Genomic DNA, 22,057 nt, shown 5'->3' with positions numbered 1-22,057 from the left:
CGTGGCACAGCTCTTGTTGTTGCAAAGAACTGCTGCCACAACCAGTACCAGTCTGCAGGGATGCATCCCATACGACCCAGACTGTGTCCAGTGGCTCTCAGAGTCCAGCCATGGGCAAAAACCCACGTGACTGTCTAAAAAAAAAGACAGCCACGCGGCTGTCTAAAAAAATAAATAATAAAAAAGTCTAAAAAAATCTTCCCCCAGGCACCACTAAGTACCACAGAGATCTGTTCTTTGTTCTAGATCTTAGGTCCAATAATTCATGTTGTTCAGTAATGAGATACCCAATTGTGTTCCAAATTGTTGTTTCAGGATTCAAGATACGACTAAAATTGCCAGAATTGACAACCCCCTCATTTGCCAACCACACAGTGGCTACTTACGAAGAGACAAGAACTACTTCAGAAATCGATTGGGCACACAGCTGATCATTTATATTCTTGGCAAAGAGTAAATGGACACAAATTGATTTTGAAAATTCAAATTTTGTCGTTTTTTACTTGGCTTTTATCCTTGGATTCGCAAAATTGTCCCTAAGAATGTATAGTATGTAGTTAAGCAACATCATGTAGCTTTGCTATAATGAAAAAACTCAATGTAGTTTTTTATCTTGATCTTTTTTTTTTCATTTATCTTTTTTCTTCGCTTTTATCCATGGATTCACAAAATTGTCCCTAAGAATGGATGCCATGTAATTAAGCAACGTCATGCAGCTTTGCTATCAAACAGTTCGTGGTAATGAACTGTAGCAAGGAGCGACCCGGCTCAATAGTGACCGAAACTCTAAAAAACGGAATTTTGATACCAATAGTTACATCAAAAGAATCGGATTTTCATGCTAATTCTAAATATATAAGTTTCATCAAATTTAGTCTTTGTCATCAAAAGTTACGAGCCAGAGAATAGGCGGAAATACCCCCTAAAAGTCATAGAATAACGAAAATCACACCATCACATTCGGCGTATCAAAGAACCCTAAAGCAAAAATTTCAAGCTCCTATCTACAAAAATGTGGAATTTCGTATTTTTTGCCAGAAGACAAATCACGGGTGCGTGTTTTTTTTCAGGGATCATCGTATCGACCAAGTGGTCCTAGAATATCGCAAGAGGGCTCACTCTAACGGAAATGAAAAGTTCTAGTGCCCTTTTTAAGTGACCAAAAAAATTGGAGGGCTACTCGGATCAAAATTTTGAGATAGCCATTTTGTTCCGCATAGTCGAAAACCATAATAACTATGTCTTTAGGAATGACTTACTTCCCCACAATCCCTGGGGGAGGGGCTGCAAGTTACAAACTTTGACCAGTGTTTACATACAGCAATGATTATTGGGAAGTGCACAGACTTTTCAGTGGGATTCTTTTGGTTTGGGGGGTGGGGTTGAGAGGAAGGGGCTACGTGGGAGGATCTTTCCTTGGAGGAATATGTTATGGGGGAAGAAAAATTCAATGAAAAGGGCGCGGGATTTTCTAGCATTACTGTAAAAAAAAAAGAAAAAATAAACATGAAAACGTTTTTTCAATTAAAAGTAAGGAGTAGCATTGAAACTTAAAACGAACAGAGATTATTACGCATGTGAAGGGTTCTAAAAATACTTTAGCATAAAGAGTGAGATATTTAGGAGGAGATAAATACCTCGCTCTTTATGCTAAAGTATTTTTAGTAATTTCAACTATTTATTCTACGGCCTTTCTGATTCAGGGGTCATTCTTAAAGAATTGGGACAAAACTTACGATTAAGTGTAAAGAGCGAGGTATTAACGAGGGTACAAATCCCCTTGTATACACAATAAAAATATAAGATTATGAAAGTTTGTTACGTAAGTTAATTCTTAAGTTACGTATATTTTTTACTAATAAAAACGTTCGTTAAAAATTAAAAGTTCTAGTTGCCTTTTTAAGTAACCTAAAAATTGGAGGGCAACTAGGCCTCCTTCTCCACCCCTTATTTCTCAAAATCGTCTGATCAAAACTAAGAGAAAGCCATTTAGCCAAAAAAAGAATTAATATACAAATTTTATTTTAATAATTTATTTGCGGTGAGCCAAAACCAAACATGCATTAATTCAAAAACGTTCAGAAATTAAATAAAAAAAAACTAATTTTTTTAGCTGAAAGTAAGGAGCGACATTAAAACTTAAAACGAACAGAAATTACTCCGTATATGAAATGGGTTGTCCCCTCCGCAATCCCTTGCTCTTTACGCTAAAGTTTGACTCTTTGCCACAATTCTACTTTTTAAAACAATTAAAAGCTATAGCGTAAAGAGCGAGGGATTGCGGAGGGGACAGCCCATTTCATATACGGAGTAATTTCTGTTCGTTTTAAATTTTAGTGTCGCTCCTTACTTCCAGTTAAAAAAACTAGTTTTTTTATTTAATAATGACAAAACTCAACGTATTTTTTATCTTTCTACCACACTCTTTCTTATTTTTTTGTATCCTTTCATAGTGTATTGTAATGGTTTTTATCTTGGGACTTTTTCTTCATTATTCGTCAAGTGTGCGATCTACAAAATAGTACGGTTCGATTGTCAGATGGTTAACAGCCTCCGGATATTGCCATAAGCCCACGGAAGAGTTTATGAATACTCTCTGGCTCTAGAATACGGATATTTTGTAACATATCTTTGAATTTGATTGACTATTTTCTATGTAAGTGAAGCATAACATTAAATAAAATGCCGTCCCATAGATGTATTTTGACAGAAAATTGGCATTACAAATCATAAGCCCTTCCATATCCCTTCCATCTTAAGCAATCGAAACCTACAAAGTTCCTTAGGTTAAAAAATATTTGATATAGGAGTATCGGAAAAAAATACGACTCATACAATGAAAAATTTAGCGAAAAGAATTTTGCTTTTATTGGATAAGTTCAAGTTAGCTACTATGAAATATAGACAAATTATTATTCACTCTAAGGTATTCAGTCATATTATTCCTCATACCTCAAAAACACTATAGCATATCATTCCCTCATTGTGTAATTTTTCTGGTTTTGTATAATTTTTTTTTGGTTTTAACCGGTTTCTATATGTATTGCTTTTTCTTTCCTCGCGTTTTGTTTCGTCTTTGTTTTAGTACTAGTTTTATAAGGTCTAATAAACAAGGAAATAAAAAAGCAGTATCCAAGGTAAATTTCACCTACATAATAAAAAGGATGTACATTTTTTTTTTTTTTTTTTTTTTTTTTTTTTTTTTTTTTTTTTTTTTTTTTTTTTTACAGCTGAAGTTAGCAAAAACGCTCCAAAATGTTTATCATATTATAATTCATGCTTCCACATATTATAAGATGTCGTTCCCTCGTGAAGTTTTTTTCTTTTTTGGTTTTACTTGATTTCAGTATCTATTTTAATTTTTTCTTTCTTGTTTCACTTCCTCTAGTAATAGTATTATAGGAATTAATCAGGAGCTTTTTTCTCAGCCCTAGGACGTATATTCACTCTGTTAGAGGAATACATTGTTATCTTTCGATGTGTTATGATTTGTCAATAATTTTTTTTATCCAAATGACCTGAGTGGATACTCCCACCTTGTGTTATAGCAAAAGACAGGAGCTATCCAAAATGCCGAGAAAAGTGCATTCAAAGGATTTTTAATAAATTGAAAATGATGGCACTCTCATACAGGCACTATATACATAGCCTACAGGCACTCATAATGGCACTCTCATATATATATATATATATATATATATATATATATATATATATATATATATATATATATATATATATATATATATGAGTTATAAAATCCAGATTTGTGTTATCTTCAGGACACTGTAAAGAAAAAAATGGGAGGGAAACTACAAGTAAACTTGGGCCACCAAATAATATCCTTTTAACAGTGTCATGATTTAATATCGTTTATATATATATATATATATATATATATATATATATATATATATATATATAAGTATATATATATATATATATATAAGTATATATATATATATATATATATATATATATATATATATATATATATATATATATATATATATATAGTTGAAAAGCTGTATATTGTAATAGCTGATATAGTAATAGTTGGTAAGCTGAAAATAATGAATTGATTTTATTTCCTTTAAAAACGAAATTGGATGTGATGATAAACTAACCATGGTCCTTCAAAACTTTGACTGCTTCCAGAACTCTTTCTGTATATATTCCTGGTTCATAGTTATCCATTTCTGCTGCAACAACATTGCAAACCCTCAATGCTCGTCCTCTGATAGCAGCTGACGTTCGATCAAGAGCTGCAGCATCACCTTCCTGCAGTGCTTGTACACACTTGTTGACGTCTTCCAAGATGTGATTCTCAGAAACAGCCAAAAAATCGTCAATAGTTGTGATATCGTCAACAGCCTCAGTTAAAACACGAACTTGATTTTCCCATGATTCTTTAAATGCCTGAAAACCCAGAAATAGTAAAATCCATCACAAAGGGAGGAGGAGGAGGGACAAAAAAATAATTGACAGTTGACATTTTTGATAAGAGACTGATGACAGCAGACTGATGCCTGGGACTGTTGAATCAATCTCATAATGCGAGTTTAACTACAAGCTGACTTATAAGGAGTTTTATAAATGCATAAAAGGGAAAGAGACTAACCTGAAAAAGGCGAAAACTTAAAAAAATACAAGGTACAGACTACTAACAAATTTCAGATAGGTGTATTCTAAGTAGAAAGTGATTATATTAAAGGTATTTTTAACTTTCTTTCTACAATACGCCTCTCAGAGTGTCGTAACCAGGTCCCAGCCAAATATAGCAAACTTATGTTTATACCATATTAAATCACGTTAGATTATATTTAAACTAAATGTAATGAAGGAAAGCATATTCCCCTCCCCCATATCTTCTCAGACATAAAACACATAACATACAAACAAAAATGAAACATACAAACCAGGGAAATGAAACATTTATAAGAAAAAAGGGAAAACCAGAGATAACACTAAAAAAAAGAAGAACATCAGTTACCCGTAAGGGGCGCAGCGGCCTCACTCTTTACGCTAAAGTTTGACTCTTTCTCACAACTCTACTTTTTAAAACAATAAAACTTTTAAAAATGTCCTTGAATCATTGAAATTACTTTGACATCAGGAAAAGCAATGATCCCAGATACCAGTGCAGGACGGGGATCAACATATCTTCTCAAGTCTACGCCAAAGCACTTAAGCCGGCTTAGAACCGAACAGCAAGATGTCCCTGGGACCTCCAGTAAAAAATGGAGGCCTTGTGCAATCCTGGATCCATCTTGGTCACAACATGGTTTTCAGTATTTGGCGATGCTCTTTTATCAACAAGAATCAAAATCCCACACAAACAGTATCAAGCCTATTACCTCCAACTCATTATATATTCATGCCTACAAATATTATGCTACTGCGGGGAGGCAACGCATAGTAGATAAATTAGCTAGGAAGGGATTTTTCAGCCCGAAAACACTTGTCAAACCAGACCAGACCCAGAAGACTTATCCATTGATCAGAATCATGTGCGAATGCTGTGTTGTTTATTAGGCTATAATTTCCTCGAGGGACAACACTCCTCAAGTGGGAACAGAGTTTATCGCAAGGTCCACAGTCTTGCAGGTACCCCAAGAGAGTCAAGACAGCCCTTTGCGGAGGCCGTTGTCCATAGATCTGGATCTTTTGCCCTGCCGCAGCTGTCCTCCTATAGAGGATCCCCCCACTGCTCAAGTCGTTCGTGCATTGACACACCGTAAACCGGTTTCTTTCTTTAGTTTCTTTCAACTTAGCATGAAAAAAGACAAAGAGAAGTGACAGAACAGATGGAAAACACATCATTTGGGCTACATATTTGCACACTAGGGTGGCAAATATACAGTTAAAGGATTAAATTTAAACTTTTGATCAAAAAATTAAAGAGCGGAAAACCATTCAAAAACAATAATACAGGTAAACAAAGTCATCACACAACACCCTCACGATGAATTACACCCAAACGAATAGACCACGCCAGATTCTTAACACTATTAATACACCCATTTTTCAAAATTTTTCTACCCAAAGCTCATCTCGTCATCCACTCCAAAATTTCCTTTCTCGGAAACACAAAACCCTTCACATTTCCCCTGAAAATACAATAAATTCCCCCTCCCCACTCTACACATCGGGAAACTGTAAGGACCACTCTTGTTTCTAACCCTTTCCAAATATTTTCTTCTTCCCCCAAGTCGCATAAAATTACCTCACAAGAAACTAACCACTTAACTAACCTTCCTAGGTAGCCTAGCTTTAACATATACCTCCCCTTCTCTTCATATTGCCTCAATTCAATTTACAACATGATTTTATGCCCTCTTTTTTTGTTGGAATCGTCCTGTCTGTTTTCTCGTATAAAAAACCGAATGTACGTGTGTCTGTCATTCCTGTATGCATTGCTACACTGTTCATCGGATTGCCAAGATCCGATCACTCTTGCAAAGGTTTGAGGAATAAGATTTTTTTTCGTCCCAAGGCCCACTTAATACTTTTTACGCTGAATGAAATTAGAGACCCCTCAAGACCAATAATTGATAACTTGTTTCTGTCAAATTATTCACACTTTTCGGATATTCAATTAACAGGTTAATTAATTGTGAATTTGTTTTATGACACACTTCCAGAATGATAATTAAGAATACTATTACATACAGATAAAATTTTCCGCGGGGAAGGATTTTTTTTTTTTGGGGGGGGGTGAGTTTTCCATATAAAATGAATTTGATCCTCATATCTTTTTCTGACCCTTTGCATATGCAATCAAACCCAATTATGTAATTAATTTTTAGTTTTTTTTAGTAATTAATATTTAGTAGTAATATTTAATAATATTTAATAATTTAATATTTAATAATATTTAATTTAATAATAGTAGTAATATTTTAGTAATATTTTAGTAGTAATTTTTTTAGTAATTATAGTAAGTAATTAAATTTTTAGTAATTAATTTTTAGTAATTTATATGTAATTAATTAGGCGATTTACATAAATGTAGAGTAAAGGACAACTTTTTCAGTCTAGGATTAATTCTACTGTGGAAAGAATGACACTTGAAAGAAAACTGATGTTTATCGATTAAGTTCATTGTCGTGTTTTTTTTTTTTATTTATAAACTCGATTTCCCAATGAAGGAGACTTGTCAGAGGGAATTTCCACGTGGGGGGTATTTTTCAGAAGGAGCATAATCTACGGGGGAATTTTTCGCTAGAGAATTATTCTCGGTTTTCCTTTCTTTTATGATTGCAGCAGCACGCGATAGGTAAGCTAGTTTATAATATCGTCCACGTACCTGCATGTTATCCAGAGCAACTTTCGACTTTGGACGTGCTGCCAATATTCGAGCAGCATTAATTACTTGGGGACAAAGGGTCTCAATCTGTGCGGCAGAATAACGTACCATCTTCACACCATCATCATTATTTGACATCGAACAGGCCAGATTGGCCACTTCAACAAGCTTGTTGGCATGCTCAGTAAAGGTTTGAGCATACTCTTCAACCTACAAAAAGGCAAGTGCTATTAGAAGACGACTGAGGTTCAAGGTTCTTTATTACAATAGCAATAAATTCCAGAAATGTATGCATTTTCCATTGGCAGGGAGCAGAGTTCGTATACCAATGAGAAAAAACAGAAAAAATACATCATATTATTCAAATAAACAGAACTATTCCTGTCTGTATCTCTTGTTAAAGAAAGAACACAGACATATCGCTCCAATCTACCGCCAACACAAATTTATTCGAGACAATACTAACATAATAATACCAACTATCAGGCTACAGTGGGCAGGGAGTGCAGAAAGATCATATCCAAACAATCATAAAATATGTAAAATAATAAATACAAGACACTATCCTTCACCAAAATAAGTTTTCATTTCTTAAAGCATTGAATGAGCGACGCTGGAAGCCGAGATCTAATGACAGTTTTTCCCCGTCAAATTATTCACACTTATCCGAATATTTAATTAATGGGTTAATTAATTGTGATTTTGTCATATGACACACTTCCGGAATGATAAAATTTGCTTTCCACTAAAATCTCTGAACTTGCTATTAAAAAACACTTTTCAAATTTAAAAATGCTATTATATGCACTACGACTAATTAGGTCAGAGCTAAGAATGATAGCTGAAGCCACAACAGGAAATATAATTTTCGGGAATACCATGTCCAGGTGGGAGGGCTGATTCCCTTTAAGTCAAAAGTTTAATGACCCTAGAAACGTGGCAATTTTCCATACCTTAAATGTTAAGTGGGAGAAGGATGGGTATGACAGCTAAAATATATGGAAAGGATGGGGGCAGTAAGTAATCTAATGGCAGTAAATGACACCGTTACATCTATAGATGCAACAAACTTAGACCAAATCAAAGGAACCATATACCCCAATGTAAATCTTGACTTCTCACATTTTGGCAAAGGGAGCCGAGACCCAGATGGAATAGAAATGGGCATTTGGGGACATAAAGAACACACGCTCATTTGATAAAAATAATTAGGAAGAGATCCAGGGTCGAATTTAACCTTAAACAAAAATATAGAGGACTGGACATTAAGACTCACCGGGAGAATATCCATAATTGTATATAACGATTCTGTCATTGGTATATTTGGCAAAAGGGAAGAGGACGGTAAAAATGACTTAAGGACACGAGGACGCTTTAACTTAAGGACGCCTTATTCTGTATCTTTTGAAGTGGAATAAGATCAGACTGAAACGTATTTAGGTAAGCCAATCCCGCATAATCAAAATGAGATTGTACTAAAGTAAAATAAAGTGACTTAAGCGCGGAGTAAGGATTTTTTTCAACCGGTTCATAATAACAACTCCACATGATGCTTTCGCATGAATAACATTGCTGTGATCCTTCCACAACAAACTCTCGTCGATAACCACACCTAGATAACGAATACGGTAAATATTTCGCAGTTCATATAATTGACTTACCAATAAAGTGAACATACCACTCGATGCCTTTTTTATGTTCTTTACGGATATAATAATCGCTTCTATCGCAAATTAAAATTAAGCGCTTTTTGAGGTCTTGAAAATGACCAAAATATGGGGTATAAAAAGGGCTTAAAACATTGGTCTCAAGCTTACTGATTCATAATAAATCCATTTTCTTAATGTTATAATCAACAAGCATTGATTTTCCGCGACTAAGTTGGATAAATAAATTTTATTTTGCCATTTATGCCGTTTTCTTCTTCTTTGACGCCGAATTTTCAATTAAAATATGCGTTTTCGGTTGTTTTTTACAAAAAAATACGTTTTCTCAGCGTCAAAATTATTTATATTTAGGTTAGGTTAGATAGGTCAAAAAGTTTTCAAATTTAAATTTGCGATAGAAGCGATAATTATATTAGTAAAGAACATTAAAAAAGGAACCGAGTGGTATGTTCACTTTAAGGGTAAGTCAATTATATGAACTACGAAATATTTACCAAGAATACTTCTCACTCTTTCAATTGACGATAAACCGTCTTGAAGCATAACGTAAATATCAGTTGGGTTTGGAAAACTGCGCCCAACTTTATAATTGATAATAATTTTTTTTCTTACTAAGCACAAGCTTATTGTCATCATTTCATTTTGAAATACGACTGTAACATGGGTAATATTTATTTGAAGCGCATTTAAATATTTACCCCACACACAAGCAGCTGTATCATCAGCAAACTGTGTATCTAGAGAAGAATATGTTGTAGCAAAACACGGATCGTCAATATGAAGAAGAAAGTAAAGAGGGCCCATAACGAACTCTGAGGAACACCAACAGGACAAGATAGTGGAAGGAAAGAATAAACATAATTATTAATTACAGAAACTTGGGTTCTCTTGGAAAGATATGAACTTACTAAATCCAATGCTATCCCTTGAACCCCCAAATTATTAAGCTTAGAAAATAAAATCAATTGAGAAATTAAGTCGAACGCTTTTTGAATGTGCAAAAACAACCGTGCATGAATTTCCCCCTTGTCAAAACAATCCCTCAAAAACTGGTTAATAATGATCATAGGATGATAATTCCCATGTCCCTTTAAAAAAAAATTGAAGCTTTGAGAACGATTCTGATCAAAAAAAAAAAAAAAAAAATTATACATTCAATTATATATCGCTCTTTCTACAATTTTTTATCTTTTTTTAAATACAATTTTTTATTTTTTTTCAATAATGTATTTTTTTCAATAACATTATTAATAATGTATTTTTTTTCAAATACAATTTTTTATTTTTTTTCAATAATGACATCGACGGCACCATTCTTCAAGATCAGGCTTAACATTTTCTGAATTGGAAGTTTGCCAGAGCTACAGAGTAACAGTAGCATAGCTACTAGTCCAACTATAATAGAATAACAGTTTATTTTATAACCTGCTACGAAAGACAAGAAAAGTGCAGCAAAAAAGAAGAAGAAAGAACGGACAAGGGGATGGCCCGAAATGCAAAACAGCAGACCAGCACAGCTCCTAATAAGGCATTTTTGCTGTTATCCTTGGAACATTAAAGTTTACGCAATTATTTCTTTTTTTATGGGTTCTGCTCCCTTTAGCATAGACTTTTGCGAAACGCCTACAACTTTAACTTACATTGAAAGGGTTATGTACTTATATCAAAGGATCTACTAGCTTCATATCCACCCATTCACTTATTCGGAATTTTGATATTAGCTTTTATCTTAGAGAATGGTCTAAACTTGTTAAAAAATAAGAAAATGTTCGTTTTTAACCTTTTCTTATTCAGCTTGCTTCTGAGTCTAAAAAAAAAAAATACAATTTGGGTTTTATAATATAATTCAATAAAGAAATCTCAGCTATCAAATCATAGCAACATTTTTGTCTTACGTAAAAACGCCAAGTCTGTAGGACTGAAGAAAACCCTACCTCGTCCTAGCGGAATGGTTGGCGCACTGGATTGCGAGTGCTTTGTCCGGAGGACAGGTGTTCAACTCCTAGTATAGCCGGTTATTTGGTTTGGGACACGAGTCATTGGCGTGACTCTGTAAGCTAAGACAGGGTTGACCCAGCTCTATATGGGTACCTGGAGAAATTTAGGGAATGTATACAGGAAGGATGTGCAAAAGCATAGGATGGTGGGCCCCCAGCCCCCATTGCAATTCCTGGCTGAAGGGTCTTGAGACGAAGATTATCACCGCTGGTTTGGACTTTAAGGGTCTATTACCGTACTTGCAACCCAAACCAGAAATACTGAGAATATATTGCACCAAGCACCCAGATTTACTTTGGGAGGAACTAGGAAAAACAAACCAAATGACAGTGAGTGGTCGCAGTATGTCAGGTGAAGTTTCGGTAATGATACGCAGTTAATTTAACCTTATTAACAATGGCTTTTGAAGTACCCAATTAAGTCTCCATGAGGGCCGAATTTAACTGATGATCCACCATTGATGTCACTTTGCCCAGTCTATTCTTTCAAGTTGTCAATAACGCACATTACTGTCACCTACTATACCAGCCCGTGCAAACACTCGTACGAGACATAAACTGAACCCAATCACACGCCACACGAACAAATTCAATTTCTTCTTGTGCAAGCGTATTTCTTTTCTGTGTATATGACAGCTGTTTTGACAAATTGATTCTGATCCAGACCTAAATCGGCGATAGAGACTACACGCTAACGAAATAACTCATATGACCCCTCCCCGCATAAAGAAATTTTGTATAACCGGGATTCCTGACTTGAACGGCGTGAAAAGCATAGGAAATCACTAGGATTAAAAGAGGGGAGCTTACATTTACATAATTCAGAAAAAGTCCAATATTGAAGAGAGAGGATTAAAAATTAACAGAATCAGGAAGTGGCATTCAGAGAAAGTCCAAAATTGGAGAGAGAAGATTAAAAACTAACAGAATCAGGAAGTGGCATTCAGAGAAAGTCCAACATTGGAGAAAGAAGATTAAAAATTCACAGAGTCAGGAAGTGGTATTCAGAGAAAGACCGATATTGGAGAGGGGAGATTAAAAATTAACAGAACCGGCAAGTGGCTTCAGGCAGTGACAGTCAGAGAAAGTCCAATATTGAAGAAATAAGATTAAAAATTAACAGAATCAAGAAGTGGCATGCAGAGAAGTCTAATATTGGAGGGAGAAGATTAAAAACTAACAGAATCAGTAAGTGGCATTCAGAGAAAGTCCAACATTGGAGAGAGAAGATTAAAAATTAACAGAATCAGGAAGTGGCTTCAGGAAGTGACATTCAGAGAAAGTCCAATATTCGAGGGAGAAGATAAAATTTTTTTAGCAGAATCAGGGAGTGGCATTCAGAGTAAGTCCAGTGTTGGACAGAAATTTTTTTTCCTTTAACTGAATCAGGAAGTGGCATTAAGCGAAAATCAAGGAGAGAGAGGATAAAAAATTACCAGAATCATGAAACGACTTATGGGTGCTATTAATTGAAGACAACATGAAACAACTCAGTTTCAGAAAACTTGCACACATGACATCCCCTTGTTAGGGCAGAACGTGCGAAAAGATAAAAGACTTACCTGTTTTTCTGAACCTTTTTTAGCAGCCTCGATCATTAACAAAAGTGGTACGTTTGAGTCAAGGAAGCTGTCTGAGACATGATCAACAACAGCTTTTCTTAGCTGCCTTCTCAAGTCCCTTGTCTTGCGGCACATATGATCAATTGCCCGTCCCAGGCCATCACTTTGCTCTTTCTTACCCATCTAAAAAATATGAAATATACTTCAATTTTTGCACACATGATATAGACAGCGCAATTTTCTGAATTCCCTAGAGATGATGAAGAAATTTTTTCTTCGACGACAAGAAACCGTACAAAAGTCTGGTTTAGAACCCTGGTTTATTACCAACCAACAAAATAAGAAGCTGGCCGTATTGGTGACGGAAGAAAAGAAGAGAAAAAGAAGAAGAAGAAAACAAAAAACTTGGACTAAAAAGGAAAAAAGAAAGAACTAATCTAAAATACAATTAAATGGAAATAAATAAATGTGAATAGAATATAATTTGTAAATAATATCATAGTTTATTTTCAATAGTATCTTCGACAATAAGAATAGATATACGAAAATATGACTAACCGGGCTAAATATCCCCCCCCCCCACAGAAACGTTGGACATCTTGTAATCCCTTATTCAGAAAGTGTGGATTGTACAAACTTACCCTCGTAGTGCGTTTTCAAGAATATATTCAGTTTTTTTCTGGGAGGTGGTTTCAAAGTGGTGGGGAAGAGGGGCGAAGTTTGAATTTATTAGGAATGTTTTGTAAAAAAAATTTGAGAAGAAACAATAGTTGGTATTAATAATCCTGGAGCCGAGACTTCAAACTATGACTATCCTCATTTTAACCAAATATTTTCTTAAAATTAATTGCTGGCCATTAGACAATACATAATTGTTGGGATTCCGTTAAAATCAATAAATAATGCATAAATGATCGCGACTCACATTAGCAGAGTTGCATTCATTTTATAAAAGTTATTTTGTGCGAGGCTGATGATTAAAAGGACCAGAGACAACCTGACATAATTGAATCCCTTTATTAAGTTAAAATATATATAAAAAATAGTTTTTTCAACTAAAAAATAAGGAACAACATTAAAACTTAAGACGAACATAAATTGTTCGATGCATGACGAGGGCTGCACCATCTTTAATCCCTCGCTCTCAACGCTAAAATCTTAAAAGTTCTACAAAAATACTTTTCATTCAAATGCAACGGCCCTTGAGTTTGAGCAGTCTTTCTCAAAGAAATGGGACCAAAAGTCAAGCTTTATTGTAAGGAATGAGTGGTTGAGGAAAAAGTATCCGCCGTCACAAACGGAAGAATTTCTGTTCGTTTTAAGTTTTAATGGTTCTTCTGACTTCCAGTTGAAAAAAAAACCTTGTTTTATATTTAATTTTTGAACTCTTTTCGAATCATGCAAGGACAAATCCCACGTGTAAAATCACCCCTCCCATTAAACCCTCACAGGAAATTACCCCCACCCCTGCCAGAAAAATTCCCGGATATTTCCCGATAACAAATAATATATTTGAACAATGGCCTAGTTGCGTGCTTACGGCCCTCTCCCCAAGGACTGCAGGAGGTCATGCTGTTCTCAAAGGCATAGTTAACGAACATTTCAACAATGTTGAACCAAGTGGTTATCTCAAATTTGGGCCAGAAGTCCTTGGGGGAAAAAAGCGCGAGGAAGGGGAGTTAGTTGCCCTCCAGTCTTTTTGGTCACTTAAAAATGACACTAAAGCTATTGATTTTCGTTCGAATGAGCCCTCTCCCAGTTTTCTAGCACCAACGGTTCGATACATTTTTTGTAGACAAGAACTTGTTACCTTCACATAGGGGTTCTTCGATATGTTGAATATGAGGCGTAATTTTCATTAAGATCCCTCAAAATTTTGGATCCAAGTTTTCTAAAAAACAGGCAAATTTTCGCAGGTTCGTAGCTTTAGATGGGTGATATTAGACTTAATGAATCATATATATTTAGAATTAGCAGAAAAAGCCAATTTTTTATGTATCTATTTTAGTTTATTATTTAGTTTATATCTATCGTTTTATTTAAAATAAAGATAGGTTTCAACGGAAAGCGTTAAGCCTTCTTCTAAAAATCATATACAAGAGCCTAATGACCTCAGGGGGATGAATTTTAAAAAAAAATTGTAACCTTTCTTGACAAGCAAACACATTAATCATTTATAACATGTGAAAATTAAGAGATTAAAACTGAAAAATATGGAAACAATTATAATGAAAGCAATCATTATTTTTCATAGATTACTTTTCTGTCCTTTCTCTAATCCTCCTGAGCAATACCCATTATTCAATTATATTGGTAGAAAAAGGATATATTATTACATGGAGCAACATTAAACTCAATATAGTTTCTTCTTCCTTTTTCAGATTTTTACTCTAAGGGACCGCCAGTGAAGGCAATCCTTTTATATATTTACAATTATTCATTGTTCAACTTCAAATAATTTAGGCGATTTTTTTTTTTTTGCAAAAAAGAGATAAACAAGAAATTTTTTTTTACGTTTGTCATGTATTCGGAAAGAAGATCTTGGAGAGCTTGTCGAACGGCATTACACTCAGCCACAATTCGCTCCCGGCGATCATCACGAGTGCAGCTAGAATCTGCCATCAGAGCTGCACCAGAAATTATACTCTCCAGTCGCTCCTCCAGACTAGGCCTCGTTCGGACTTCACTATAAGCCAAAGGGTCCATGATTATTCGTTCCTAAAAGATACAAAATATTGATATAATATTTCGAATATTAATTTACACCGTTGATTTTTAATTAAAATCATGTAGTTACGTAGTCCATGTAGCCTTTTCTTAGTTAAGAAAAATCCCTTTCCTCAATCTGTCATTATGTTAATATCATTTCTATGTTAAATTGAAATGGAAATCTACCAATAACGGATACAATTTGTTATATTGTTTATAGTTAATGTCTATATTGACATTAATATATATATATATATATATATATATATATATATATATATATATATATATATATATATATATATATATATATATATATATACCCTTCAATACCCAGTTTTCTATATACCATACTACGTGCGTTTTTAAGAGCCATTTCCCAATATCTGTTCAAAATCAAAATTTATAAAATAAGACTATATATGAAATATATAATATATAAAATAATTTATAAAATTTATAAAATAATTTATAAAATAATATATTTTTCTGAAACTTTAATACTTTGCAATAATGAATAAGCAGCACAAGAATAAGCATTTTCTAGTCGGGTATAAAAGTAAGGATTGAAAAAAAAAAAAAAATCAAAATGCTTCTGAATGCAGCCTTTTGAGTATAGTACAACGTAAGGGTCCGATAGAATAATAAGTTAGTCAGAAATCATAACCAGTTGAAAAAAACAACAATTTATCAATTTGATAAATTACAATTTTAGGTACGCATTATGTACATAAATTTCACGTACACCATTTACCAATATTTATTCAAAATAAAGAACTTCAAAATAAAAGTTATATTTTTAGTTGCATTGGTATTTAGTTGGGTAAAAAAAAAAAAGCTTCTGAATATAGCATTTTGAGCAGAGTTCAACACAAGAATCCGAGGAAATAATTTTCAAATGAGGAACAGATTAAGATTATCGGTAATTGTAACCAGTTGAAAAAACAAACAAACAGATTTATCTGGAACTGAACCATTCCATTGCAACTGAACCACCGTCTAACTGAACTCCAAGCAACTGAACCACCTTACAACTGAACCTTCGTACAACTGACCTCCATTTAACTGAACCCTCGTGTAACTCAACCCCCTTTAACCAACCCCCCGTGTAACTGAACCGCCGTGCGACCGAACCATCCTGCAACTGAAATACACCCCCCTGCCCATGGAAAACATTCATCTCGAAAATCCCCCTTTGCGGAAAATTTGGAAAACCAAATTTGAGAATTTTATTGAAGTTTTGTTATCTTTTAGTTTAGTTGAGAAGGGGTAAGGAAAGTAGAGAAGTGGAATGCATGCGTAAACCTTCCCCGCCCGTAAAAAATTTCTTTCCATGGACAATCCTCCCCCTTTAGATAACTCCCACACGAAAAAATGTTCGTAGGTTTCCCAATAACAAATAGTATCTGTAAGCAATGGACAAATTACACTTAAAAAGGCACTTAAACTTGAATGCAATGAGTAAAACACAACTGATGAGGCAAAAGTGATGAAAGAGAGGGTGACACCGAACTCTCAGCTGCCATTTTTGGGAGATATCTCTAATATCTGTCAGATATCTCCAATATCTGACAGATATCTGACCATTTAATTCCTGCGTTTTTTCAAAGTCAGTTTTACGTGAATAGGCAGCGTGGCGGCGGAGTGCACCTGGCACTTTGACGATAAATCACATCAATCCAGTTTTTGTCAGGAAAAAAAAATCACTCAGTGGTAATTTATTGCATCCCTGGCATTATGCACTCCTAGGTCCGGAGTACTGGTGCTAGTAGGAGAATTAGCAGCAGTAGTTGTGCTGAATTAATAGTGGTAGTAACAGTTGTAGCAGTAGTATTAGTAACCTGCACGCACATAGTGCGGTTCAAATTCCCCCTCAAAATTCTTTCAAATTTTCACTTTCATCTGCGTAGCCTTAACAGTACTAGTAAAGGTCGTAGTAGGAGCAGTAGTAGCAGGTATATATCTAGTTTGAATTTGTTTTTTTTCTCTTCGCTGTTTATCGTTTTTGTTTATTTATAATACTCTGTACTTTGTGTTTTTTATACTTTTACGGGTAATAAAGTTCATTCATTCTTTCATTCATATTGTCTTTGTCTGGGGCATCCCTCATGATGCCCCAGGAGTTTCATCTTGATACACAAAGTCGTTCCAAAAAACATTACTGATACGCCTATATCAGCAATTTATGTGTATGCACATAGTATGTTTTGATTTGTTTCAACTTCCCTCTCAATGTTCGTACTTCAATTTAGTTCAACGGTCCTTCTCAACATTCTCTGAAAATCTCACCTTCTTCTTGCTCTTCGTCTTTTTTGAAAGCAAAGGTCAAACATGCTCATCTTTCCCAATAACATACAATATATGCAAACAATGGACGGATTGCCTAGCTTACGGTCATTGCCCTGAGGGCTGGGAGAGGGGGGGATGAGGACATTTCCAAGGACATAATTACTGGACCTTTCAACCATACTGAACCAAATGGCTATCTAAAAAATTTGTATATCATGTGTTGGGGGAAATTATGGGGGGGACTAGCTACCCTCCAATCACTTTTGACGTTTATAAAGGGCACTAAAACTTTTAATTTCCAACCGAATAATAAAATGTGATAAATAAACGTGATTGAAAAAACAACCACAGTCCCCGGGCAAGGGATGTAGGTTATTGCAAGTTATCTATTGTTCAAATTCAAGGTTTTTATATAAGGGATGGTCGTACAAACTTCCGAATAGAATCATTCGACTGGAAATCGAAAGTTCAAGTTCAATTTTGAAGAATCAAATGTAATCAGAGGACAATCAGCCTCCCCCCCTTAACCACCATTTTTTCCAAAAGGCATCCGATCAAAAAAAAAAAAAAATCATTTTGTTCAAAATAGTCTAAAGGTCAAATAACCATGCCTCTGGGGTTAGCAACGCCACCAGCAGTTGCCGGGGCAAGGGGTTTAAGCTAAGCTAGTTTCTCATTGTTAACAAATAATATTTTATGGAAAAGGTTTTTGTGTGAACTTTGGGGGGGGGGGGGCTCATTCGATCGGAATTAAAAAATTCCAATACACTTTTTAGAGTCAAAAGTGATCGGAGGGCTTCCACCCCACCTTCATTTTTCCTAAAATACATCTAATCCAAATTTTGAGATAGTCATTTCATTTAAAACAGTTCAAAGTTTAAATAATCATGCCTCCAGGGTTTACAAACTCAGCCCCTAGTGCAAGGGCTGTCAATTATGCAAGTTGCCTATTGTTAACATATAAGGTTTCCTTAATCAAGAAAAGAGGGTATGTTTGGCCCTAGAAATAAAAAAAAACATGGAATATTAAGGTCAAACTTTAAAGAAATGTCAAGAAGAATGCAAAATACAACCAAAAAACATTTTTTCCTTTATTGGTTGTGAAAAGAAAAGACCAGCAAAATTTAGAATGGCTCATGGTATCAGCCGTCACACCGTTCAGAAAACGTTTAGGAGCATCTTCAACTAAATCGAAAGGTACTATGTGCATCGAGTTTCACAAGACGACGTATATGCAATGTCTCAAGAACAGCTGAGGGTATAAACCTGAGGGTACGAAGGTAAAATTTTCAGGACATGTTGAACAACGTTGAAAAAACGCTGGAGTGCATCCAGTCCCCCTCCCATGTCCTTTTCAGCTGCAATCTCCTTTAAGACATCTGATCAAAATTCGTTATCTAGATTTACAGAGTTCAAATATTTTCAAAACAGATGTTTATTACTCAACGTTCAGAAAGGTCTGATTCATCTGAAAAAAAAGAAATAAATCTGCTTTAATGGCGTAACATCTGATCTTTTTTTTCCGGAAATAAAATGGAGCTTTTTATGAATGACCTTGACAGGCGTTTTTATCATGACTTTGAAGAACAAACAATTCAAAAGAGGTTCAACATGTAAAGATTCTAACCTGTGTTTTACCCAATGATATTGTCTCATATTTTTAAAATACTGAAAAACTAAGTTTAGTGGTTCTATTGCACAAGGGTATAGTTACAAGAGGGTTCGGTTTCATGGTGGTTCAGCTACACGAGGGTTCAGTTGCATGGGGTGTTCGGTTATACGGGGTTTAGTTGCACGATGGTTCATTTACAGTTCAGTTCAGTTTATTAACATCAAAATAAATGGACAACAATAACTTTCTACCCCTACAAGACTCCATGGCCTTGTAGAATAATGGGATGCACAGTATTATTTTATTATTCAGTTGCACAGTGGTTCATTTGCAGTGGTTGAGTTGCCTTGGGTTCAGTTACATGCACAGCGTTTTTTGCAAAATTGATAGATTTGGCAGAATTTCAAATTATGAAGGGTCTTCTTTCACCTCTTCAAGTTTGATTCTCCGGAATTTGGCTACGGTCATTCAAGTTATGTCGAAGCAATTCATATAATTCGCAAAAAGATATGAGCCTTTTTTTGACGGCCTGTTATTTTTTTTTAAACATTAATTGGGGACAAACCGAAAAAATCAGATTATTAACGTCATAATATTTTCTACTTGAATTCATATGATGTGCACTATTAGGTAAAATTGAAGTTAAAATGAAACCAGATCAAATTAGACTTACATCAAAGTCATCCAAGGCTGTGTCATGCATCAATCTCTTACAGAGTGGACCTCAAAGTGCCTCCCCCCCCCACAATTTTGATGAAGATTTTCCCATTTTATCGATTCTTATTTTAAAATCGCATCTTATGGTCTTTACCTATGCTTTCCAAAATAATGCTTACCCGTCTTCTATGAATATTTGTATTGCTGCAGTGTCAAGCATATGGTTTCCAAATGATTCAAGCAAATTGAAAATTGAAATTCAATGAAAATTGAAGTTAAAATGAAACCAGATCAAATAAGACTTACATCAAAGTCATCCAAGGCTGCTGCAAGTTCTCCAGGTCCTTCAAAACGAGGTTTATTCTGCTGATGACGTCCCTGTGCAACGTCAGATATCGTATTAACAGCCTCACAAACTTGTTTTAAAACAAAATCACGATTGGCTTTGGCAGCAGCAAGTTCTGGATGGCGAACAAAAGCCTAAAAGAATTTCAAAAATTATATATACTAAAGGTCAAGGACGAACGAAGAATTACAACCTCAAAGACGGAATGTCTCCAGCACAGAGGTGGAACAATGAATCAAGAAAAAGTTTCTAAATAGGACTTCGGAAAGCAATCAAATTGGAAAATAAATCATTTCTTAGATCTAATACTTTTTCATTTGTAAAACTTTGAAGTAAAAAAACAGCTTCAATTTAAATAAAGCAATGGAACAAAACAAAATAAAAAGACAACAGCAATTGTTTAAATAAGAAAAAAAATCTGAATATTGCGTCTCCATGTCCGGGAGCCTTTTCAACGGAAAAAAAAATTTGCAGGAAAAGAACAATTTTTAAGAGTTAACTCGTCTAAAGAAAACGACCACCGAACACACACACAATTTTTTTTTTTTTTAAATACAACTCACATTTTAAACACTTCCAGAACTGTAAAACCGGTAATCGTCTGACTAATCACCGACAAAAGCATGTCACTACGTTTGTCACTATTAGTGACAAGCTTATTTAAAGATTTTCTTGTTTTTTATCTATTTAATTACTTTTAATTATATTTTAATTTTAATATAGTTAATAAAATATTGTATTTAATAATTTTTTGTGTCTTTATTGAAATTAAACCCGTTTTTTCTCTCTCAATTTTTACGAATTGGAAGATGGTATGATTGAAGCAAATAAAGTAGGCGGGTCGCATGCATTGAATGAAAAAATTTATCTTTCAGGGAACAGCAGACGCACTCCATAAAAACTTAGGAAAATAAATATATTAGGAAGTGAACTTTAATGCCTCTTAGAACAAGCAGACTACAGGACATCATATACAAAGCTGATTCAGGGGCTTGCTACGGAGATTGCTAAAAAGTTTAGCAATTAGCCTACGACCCAAAAGGATATCCAGAAAGCAAATCAAATGGTATATGATTTTTGATATCATTGTTATGATTGTTATTTTTAAAAATACGCGGAATGATCAAGATGTATAGGAAATGGCACTTTTGCGTACTTGAAAGAATGAATTTATTTACTAAATTCGGCACAATCCAAAACTGAAGCTGAGCTTCTGATGTTGGATATAAAGAACTTAACTCTTCAACCTTAAAATCAAAAAAGACAAGAAATTTCGATTGTTATATATGCCATATATAATACTATATGTATTTCACATATTTTCTTTATTGTATTTCTGTTTGGGCTTCTACTTTTCCGTCTGTATTTAAATCTCTCCAAATACTCCAGAATAAAGCAACGAGAATTCTTTTTAATGTTGAGTATGGATCTTCAGTTAGACACTTATATGGGAATTCAGGAATATATTCTTTGGATCAACTTCATGCAATTTCTATTTCTAATATTTGTCATGATTATTTATACAATAGTTTACCTTCAAATTTCTCTGGTATTTTTTCAACTAATTCCCAATTTCATAATTATCCAACCACTCATCGTTCAGATTTTTCGTGTGAATTTCGTCCTACGTCAAAAGCAGGTTTCAGCATCCGTCATACTGGGTCAAACATTTGGAACTCAATTCCAGTATCAGTACGAGAATGTAGCAATAAGCGAGAGTTTTTAAAATTAAAAAAAAAAAAAAAATACGACGCAGAGATAAAATAATTTTTTCAGAAATAATGAACTTAATATTTATTAAAAAATTGCAAAACATAATCGCGAAGTTGAAATTTGTCAAAATTATTGGGTGCGAGGATTAGAGGTATGACGGATTTATATGTAAGTTATGACGGGTTTTCAAATATTT

At 34.4% G+C, this 22,057-nt stretch overlaps 1 protein-coding gene across 5 annotated transcripts in view; it reads right to left on the bottom strand.

Annotated features, from left to right (window-relative positions):
- LOC136039573 (catenin alpha-like) overlaps positions 1 to 22,057 on the bottom strand; it is an 80,002-nt gene that overhangs the window by 24,839 nt on the left and 33,106 nt on the right. For all 5 annotated transcript variants that reach the window (XM_065723420.1, XM_065723422.1, XM_065723421.1 and 2 more), the window contains exons 6-10: positions 20,109 to 20,282; positions 15,050 to 15,253; positions 12,536 to 12,718; positions 7,310 to 7,519; positions 4,128 to 4,419 (exon numbers count right to left, since the gene is read on the bottom strand). In XM_065723420.1, coding sequence (XP_065579492.1) covers positions 4,128 to 4,419; positions 7,310 to 7,519; positions 12,536 to 12,718; positions 15,050 to 15,253; positions 20,109 to 20,282 — 1,063 coding nt within the window. The remainder of the gene's footprint in view (positions 1 to 4,127; positions 4,420 to 7,309; positions 7,520 to 12,535; positions 12,719 to 15,049; positions 15,254 to 20,108; positions 20,283 to 22,057) is intronic.

The sequence above is a fragment of the Artemia franciscana genome, chromosome 19, assembly GCF_032884065.1.
Source record: "Artemia franciscana chromosome 19, ASM3288406v1, whole genome shotgun sequence".
In the NCBI taxonomy this organism is placed as follows: Eukaryota; Metazoa; Arthropoda; class Branchiopoda; order Anostraca; family Artemiidae; genus Artemia; species Artemia franciscana.
The sequence above is the reverse complement of the archived record's forward strand: the minus strand, read 5'-3'. Positions and strand labels throughout refer to the sequence as shown.